The sequence below is a fragment of the Triticum aestivum genome, chromosome 2A, assembly GCF_018294505.1.
Source record: "Triticum aestivum cultivar Chinese Spring chromosome 2A, IWGSC CS RefSeq v2.1, whole genome shotgun sequence".
Taxonomy (NCBI): domain Eukaryota; kingdom Viridiplantae; phylum Streptophyta; class Magnoliopsida; order Poales; family Poaceae; genus Triticum; species Triticum aestivum.
Window position 1 is genome coordinate 233297649 of NC_057797.1, and position 8240 is coordinate 233305888.

The 8240-nt window shown below is 49.7% G+C and overlaps 1 protein-coding gene across 1 annotated transcript; it reads left to right on the plus strand.

Moving 5' to 3' along the window:
* The first annotated feature begins 3606 nt into the window (after positions 1–3606).
* LOC123188457 (probable 5'-adenylylsulfate reductase 1, chloroplastic) lies at positions 3607–7862 on the plus strand. The gene is made up of 6 exons (XM_044600583.1): positions 3607–3873; positions 4165–4462; positions 5294–5642; positions 5782–5919; positions 6992–7309; positions 7400–7862. The coding sequence occupies exons 1-6, from the start codon at positions 3816–3818 to the stop codon at positions 7628–7630; spliced, it is 1392 nt and encodes a 463-aa protein (XP_044456518.1). The 5' UTR covers positions 3607–3815; the 3' UTR covers positions 7631–7862.
* Positions 7863–8240: the final 378 nt, after the last annotated feature.

The window sequence follows — 8240 nt, forward strand, 5'->3', positions numbered from 1 at the left end:
GAAAACAAAGATTTTTTTTGAAATGGAACAAACAGATTCCATACCTCATATGGCACAACATCAACACTCTCCCTCAAGACACTTACATCATCAGGGAGTGCTTCAGTCCATAGCTGTCTAATAGCTGGACCACTAGCCCACAAAGCAGCCAACGTGTGAGCTAGCTTATTACAATCCCACATGGCAAAATTAAAACTACAACTATTGAAGTTCTGACGAGCAAATAATTCAATCTCTTTAAAGAGAGTTCCTTCGGGTGCGAGGTCATACTCATTTCCTTGCAGAGCTCGGACTAACCTCTGACAATTAGTCTCAAATTGCACATTCATCATACCCTAGTTTGTTGCTGCGTTAAATCCTCTGTGCAAGCCATCGCTTCTGCCTGGATAACATTGCCAACGTACTTCAGGTTCCCAGCTCCCGAGCCCATCACATCCCCATGCCAATCACGTATCACAAAAACCCATTCTCCATTGTCATTCTGTGCATTGAAAGCCCATTGGCATTGATTTTCAGGATGTCACCTATAGGTCCCTTCCATGTTTGTACCTCTTTGGTTGTTGTCTGCCCCTTCTGCTTTGTGCACAACAAGATAGATTTAGAGGTCCAATACCTGATGTTTCCTTCCAACTCCTCGGCATGGCCTGTTTTCTCTCAGCGTTTATCTTATTTCGGCGGCTCCATCAGCACCAAAGCATGCATGTTATAAGCATGCATTTCTCCTGAGGGTGCTCCATATTTTCTGCACAAACTCCATGGCGTTCATGCATTCAGACAACTGACTACGTAGTTCCTCGAGTTGCATGCATTGCCATACTTTTTCACTTCCTTGCATTTCAGGAATAAGTGGGCACCATCCTCATCCAATCCGCGGCAACAGACTCACAGAGTTTCACATTTGATTCCTCTCCGGTTTAGGGTAAGTAGTAGTGGTAAGCTACTATGTGCTAGACGCCATAAAAATTGTTGGATCTTTAACTGACATGGAATCTCCCAAATGCTTTTCCAGGGGAAAGTATCAGATGTCCTGAGGAACTAGGGAGGGGTGCATCTCTATCTTGCACAAAGACCTTATAGGCAGATTTGACTGAGAATTGTCCCTTACCGTCATAGTACCAATCATGGAAATCACCATATTCCTCATTAATGGGTGTTTCTAGTATTACCTTGACATCTTCTTGCACGAAAATGCTTCTCACCAACGCTTCATCACAGGTGCCACTTTCTAGGTCTATAAGCTCATACACTCTAGTGAGGACGCATGTACCTCTCTGTGTAAATGGTATCCTCGATCATTCTCTGTTCAGCCATGGATCTTTCCATATATTAACATCCGTGCCATCACCAATCCTATACGAGCCCCTTTTCAGCAGATCAACTCCCTTTAGGATATACTTTGCCAAGTATATGAGATCCCATGGGCCGGCTCCGCATCCAGAATCGATGTGGTGGGGAAATAGTGGGCATTCAGTACTCTAACACAGAGGGACTTGGGCATGGTTAGGATCCTCCATGCCTAACGTGCCAACATGGCAAGGTTGAAACCATAAAGGTCCCTAAACCCCGTACCACCGTCCTTCTTTGATTCTGTCAGCGTATCCCAGCTCAACAGGTGAATAGTGCTCTATTTATCTTGCTTTGCCGACCAAAACCTACAAACCATCGTTCCCATCTCCTCATAGAGAGATTTTGTTCGATCGAAGCATGACATGGCAATTGTTGGGATGGCTTGGGTGCACGCTTTAAGGAGCATCTTGGACATTAGCTTCTCTACTCAGCCTTGAATCCTCTGCCAAATTCTTTCCTTCAAATGCTCAAAAGTTTGTTTCCTTGCTTGTCCAACATATACCGACAGCCCCAAGTACCTCTCGGATCGAGCTTCTACATTTATATGTAATTCCATTAAGACTTATTGTTTCTGGCCCAACCTCATATTCCTACTAAACATGACAGAGGATTTCTCATAGTTTACAGTCTGCCCCGAGCACACATAAGTATGTAGCATGTTTTGCAGATATCTGGCACTCTCGCTTGACGCTTTGATCAGTACCAATGGGTCGTCTCCAAACAGTATATGGTTGAAACTCAGAGCTTCATTACTTATACAAATCCTTTTAAGATTGCCTCCCAGCTCATCTTTTATTGAGAAGTGACGAAAAACCGTCCTGCGCAAATAAGGAAGAGATAAGGTGATAAAGGGTCACCTTGGCGCAGCCCTCTCTGGGGAAGCAACACATCCGTACAATCCCCATTCGCCTTGAACCGATATGCCGCTGTGGTGACACACATCATGATTTTCTTGATCCACCCCTCGTTGAAGCCCAATCTTTGCATCATCTTCTCCAAAAAAAATCCACCCTATCGTAGGCTTTACTCATATGCAATCCCACCGCAGCATACCCTTCTTCCCCCCTTCTCTTTCTCTGCATGAAGTGTGTGCATTCATAAGCCAGCAAAATGTTATTGGTTTATCAACCATTCCGGCACAAAAGCCCTCTGGTCTAGGGAAATGACATCAATGAGTATATGTGTAAGTCTATTTGCAAGTACCTTAAACACGAGCTTGTACACCACATTGCACAGACTAATATGCCTTAGATCCTTCATACACTCCGGGTTCTTAACCTTTGAGATCAATATCATCGGTACAAGAGTTTGAGTGTCCAACGCAATGGGTTCTTCAATAGGATGTAATGTTTTTTTATTGCTACAAATAACGTCTGCTTAGTCAAGAAAAGGGTAGTTCAGAAGAAGAAAAAAGCAACGAAGCGCTCGTGCCTTTCACGGCATCGATGCCAGGCTAAATACTAGGATCGGGCGGGATTTTAACATAATTATTACCAGGAATCAAACCCCGACGCCCATCATAAACGTCTGCGTTGTAGATGCCCCTAGATTGTTTAGATACATTATTATGTTCTAGTTTGAGTCTTTAGCTCCATCAGACAATTGTTAAGTTGAACAAATGATGTTTATCGCTCCAAGCCGTGCTGAGTTAAATTGCCTTCGTTTTGTTTTTCTATTATCGTTCTAAAACTTAACCTTAATTGGGCAGAGTTTTCCTATTAATACTTTTTCAAAATCATGTACTCTGTCCAGTTCATACTACTTATTGATCAAACGGATATATCTACACATATTTCAGTGTTAAATACTCCCTTTGTCTTAAAATTTTTCTTTTAGATTTGTCTAAATACGGATGTACCTAATACTAAAATGTGACTTGATACATCTATATTTAGATAAATCTAAGACAAAAATTTTAAGACGGAGGGAGTACATCCATTTAACCTGTATCCTAAATTGGCATTGTAAGGATATGAACAGCGATAATACTGCAGGTACGATATGATGATCAAATCCATCGGATGCGAAAATTCTAGAGACGGACCAGAGACCTCACCTGTGCCCATGAAGCAGACGGTTATAGGTCGATCGAGGCATGCAGACGGCCACACACCAATCCACCTCACCACATCCGGCGTCAGCCCTGCAGTCATGTGGCACCCACACGTCGTGCCGGTCCTTTCCACGGTGCCAAGTGACGCCACTGCTTCGATCGGCCAGGGAGCCCTCTCATGGCCCTCTCACGGCTCCGGCCAATAGAAGCACGGCACGTGCCCCTCCCGGCTGCTGCCCCCAGAACCCGTCCAGATACAACGAACCTGGCCTCCCGCCCGAGCTATATGTAACCACTCAGCCCCGTTTCCCCCGCCACAGAGGAAAACACAGGAGTTAAAACACATTTGCCAGCTCCGACAAACATCCCTGCGAATTTGAGAGGGAGGAAGGGTTCATTCAGCGGCCGGTAATCAATGGCTTCCGCTACTGCTTCCATCTCGTCGCACTCCATCGCCCTGCGCGATCTCAAAGGTGAGCCTGGCGTCCGAGTTCGGTTCCTGTTTTGAATTCAGGGTTTTGTGGGGAATCAGCCTTGGCGCATCTACTGGTCATTTATGTTTATGATTTGGGGCAAATGATATGGTCACACGGTCGCATTTCCTCCGAAATTTCGACAGGTTTCTGTTTGAATTTGAGTATTTTGCGCCATCTGTTGGCGCATTCCATAAGAATGTTTGGCGACGCGAGGCATCAGATTCTTGGATGTGAAATTGCGTGAGAACAATCCGTCTAAATTTGTTCCCTGATTTTTCACCCGTGCAGCCGCGAGGATTGGAGCCGTGAGGCAGCAGGTGGCCGTGGTTCCTGCGGGCCTGCCGGCAACGGCGCCCAAGGGCCAGCGCGCGAGGGCGGTGCGCCCGCTGTGCGCGGCGGAGCCAGCGAGGAAGCCAGTGTCGGCCTCCGCGGCCTCGTCGCCGGTGGCGCCGGTGGAGGAGGAGGCATCTGCCGTGGCGGCCGTGGACTACGAGGCCCTGGTGCAGGAGCTGGTGGGCGCGTCGCCGCTGGAGATCATGGATCGTGCGCTCGACATGTTCGGCTCCGAAATCGCCATCGCCTTCAGGTGAGACACACGCACAGCTCTTGGCTCTTTACGATCCCTTTGTTCAAGATGAGGTTTCCGACCCTGGCGTACTGGATTAGAAACACCCGTTTGCACGCGTTCGTGCTTGGGCTCTGGTGCCCGTGGCATCTCGGTATCTTTCGAACGAGTGGTCGTGCAGATTCCTGGCATTGCCAAGCCAACCTGATCCTCGTCTGATAGCTCAGTGCACGATTGTGATCTCATTGCCGGGCTAGTAAGTGGATTAGTTACCGCTGGAGCTTCATGTCCTAAAGCTTGTGTTTTCAAAGTACTCTGGTTTCATGATTTTTTTTTCATGAGGCTTGAGGCGATGTACTCAAATCAAATACAGTATAGTAAATGGGTCGGATCGGTTTCGCAACAAACCCGTCTATTACCTGGTCCTCATGTATCTAGACTGGTGAACAAGACTGGGAGGGCGTCTAGGTTCATTTTCTCCATTGTACGGGACTTTTCTTGGACCAGAGCTAGAATCATGGCCCACCAACCACGCACAAGCGGACAGAATATTTGCTTGACTATCATACGGAACATAAAAAAGGTGTGGCGTCAAAAAATAATCTGACGCCACCCACTTATTTGTGCCGTATGTATGTATATCACGGACCCATTGAAAAATTATGTATGGTATCCAAGGATAAAGACACATGGTTTGGTCTCGTGCAAGCATCTGCGATCATTCAGTGGTACTTCCTCCATCCCATAAGACGGAGGGAGTACAATATATCTGAAGTACTTGCAAATCTTTCATCACACGCACAAGGAACTTGTTGGCGTTTCACTGATGTGGATTCACTCTGAATTGTGCAGTGGTGCCGAGGACGTGGCCCTCATCGAATACGCGAAACTGACTGGACGCCCCTTCAGGGTGTTCAGCCTTGACACTGGGCGACTGAACCCAGAGACATACGAACTCTTCGACAAGGTGGAGAAGCACTATGGTATCCACATCGAGTACATGTTCCCTGAGGCCAGCGAGGTGCAAGACCTTGTGAGGAGCAAGGGCCTCTTCTCTTTCTACGAGGACGGACACCAGGAGTGCTGCAGGGTGAGGAAGGTTCGGCCCTTGAGGAGGGCCCTCAAGGGCCTCAAGGCCTGGATCACCGGGCAGAGGAAGGATCAGTCCCCTGGCACCAGAGCCAGCATCCCTGTTGTTCAAGTATGATGATACTCCATGCACCATGACACCGCCTGCATTTTTCAGTATCGATCATGTGAAAAATATGCATTTTGATATTGTGTCTTGAACTCTTGATGTTTTGACACCTAATGATCATTTGAACTTTTTGTTGGTCCAGGTTGATCCGTCTTTTGAAGGGCTGGATGGTGGAGCCGGTAGCTTGATCAAGTGGAACCCTGTGGCTAATGTGGATGGCAAGGATATCTGGACCTTCCTCAGGACCATGGATGTCCCTGTGAACACCCTGCATGCTCAAGTAAGTGCCCCCTGGTTGCAGAGGTGTAATATGGACATGCAATATGGTAATTTCAGAGGAATTTACACGCACTTGAACTCTTGTGTTGAGCTCTTTTATGGTACCCCGCGTCAAATATTAGCCATCCATTCTTCAAATCTAATGGTAACGATCGATCTATACTGCTCCAATTTGCCAATAGAATCGCGAGCGGTATAGCTTGCACCGCTTCTCTCCCGTCCTCCAGTATACAAATCGCTAGGGCATTTTGGGAGTAAATAGTTTCAGCTCGCCCGTCTCGCCCTCTGGGGACTGGTCCGCCGTGACGAGGCCGGCTGGGCCGGCAAGGTGCAGCACCTTCGAACCGACTTTTAGGCCTTCCGGACATCCGATGCCTCCTGGCGCACGCTGCTCGCCAACGACGGCGACCGGCCATGCCAGGCAGGCGAGACCATGGCGGCTGGCTGCGGGCTGCCCCGGCCTGCCCTTTCGGATCACGCTGTCCGCGGACGGTGGCGAGGCGACCCGAGGCTGCGGGACTGCTTGCGTGCGGGAGGCGGGAGCGGACGAGCAGCTACGGCGGGGCTGCTTGCGTGCGGGAGGCGGGAGCGAACGAGCAGCTGCTGCGGTGCTGTGGGGCGTGCACGACGGCTGTTGCTGCAGGCGTGGAGCGCGAACGGGCGCGCGCGTGGCTGGGTGTGTGCATGCGAGACGAGCTCCAGTGACTCGTCCATGGCGGACAGGGCGCCGGCTTCAGCGAGACGACGCTACTGTAGATGAAAACGACGGGAACGAATAAGATGAGTTCGAGGAGGAGGTCGTGGTCGAGGACGACGGCTCAGGGGGCGCCTCCGTCCAGCAACCAGAGCAGGAGGTCGAAGGAGACTGTGGAGGAGTTGTGGCACATGCAGGCGGAGCTTGCCGTCTTGGTTTCCCATCGCCAATATCCGCTGACCGACGACGTCGCTAAGGTTTCCATGACAGAAAATCTATGTCTATCCTACCCTCGGGAAATCAGCGGTCAGATTTTAATATACCGCTTCCTCGCCTGTTAGCAGCATAGGGTACCGTAAAAACTCTCTTTGTGTTTCAGGGCTACGTCTCCATTGGGTGCGAGCCGTGCACCAGGCCCGTGTTGCCGGGGCAGCACGAGAGGGAAGGGAGGTGGTGGTGGGAGGACGCCACGGCCAAGGAGTGCGGCCTGCACAAGGGTAACATCGACAAGGAAGGTCAGGCACCCAAGGTCGGCGTCAACGGCAACGGCTCGGCCGAGGCCAGCGCCCCAGACATCTTCCAGAGCCAGGCCATCGTCAACCTCACCCGTCCCGGGATCGAGAACCTCCTGCGGCTCGAGAACCGCGCCGAGCCGTGGCTCACCGTCCTCTACGCTCCCTGGTGCCCATACTGCCAGGTACATCTATTTTGCGATTCTGTTGCCAACTACGTTCAGGAACTCAGAACATGGTTTGCTGAAACGATTCTGGTGTGTCGTGTCGTGCAGGCAATGGAGGCGTCCTACGTTGAGCTGGCCGAGAAGCTGAGCGGCTCAGGCATCAAGGTGGCCAAGTTCCGCGCGGACGGCGAGCAGAAGCCATTCGCGCAGGCGGAGCTGCAACTACAGAGCTTCCCGACGATCCTCCTGTTCCCCGGCCGCACCGTGAAGCCCATCAAGTACCCGTCCGAGAAGAGGGACGTCCAGTCCCTCCTCGCCTTCGTGAACAGCCTCAGATGAGTGGTCAGAGAACCGGAGAACCATCGTTCTCTGCATTGGTACCGGCGGTGTCTAGGCATTATTATGTAGTGGTAGCGAGAGAGGATGGATCAACGGAAATGTTGGAGACAGAGGAGTGTGGGGACGCAGGGACAGCGGCTCAAAGCCCCTCCATTATAAGGGGGTGGGGATTTGTGTGTAGTTGTAGCTAGATGTTTGTAAGGAAGTTCAAATAAGAGTACTAGTTTTGAAATTTTGATCCAAGGCTTCATCGAGAGTTTGGACAATATACTCGTGGTTCACTCGGTCACAGGCAGCTACCCGAAAAAGAAAAAAAATAGCAGTCACAGGTCAGTTATCACATTCTGGTGCCCATTGATGCTCAATCAGATTCTGGTTGATGCTGAATTTGTTGATGCATTTGAATAAATTGAAATGTGGCCGGATTCTAGTCCGGAAGTTGGATAGTATCACTCATGTTCTCAAATTTCAGAGTTGCGGCAGTATCTCCTCATCCTCGATGATCATATTGTGTATGATCACACGACATGTCATCACCTCTCACAAGGTTTTCGGGTCTCATTGTTTTGCAAGTCCACGAACAACTACAAAACGGGTCTGAAGAACTTCA

Excerpts from the sequence above, each read along its gene's own strand:
- LOC123188457 (XM_044600583.1), top strand. The coding sequence starts at position 3,816 with ATGGCTTCCGCTACTGCTTCCATCTCGTCGCACTCCATCGCCCTGCGC. Across the intron at positions 3,874-4,164 it reads CGCCCTGCGCGATCTCAAAG|CCGCGAGGATTGGAGCCGTG; the intron begins GTGAGCCTGGCG and ends TCACCCGTGCAG. Across the intron at positions 5,643-5,781 it reads CCAGCATCCCTGTTGTTCAA|GTTGATCCGTCTTTTGAAGG; the intron begins GTATGATGATAC and ends TTGTTGGTCCAG.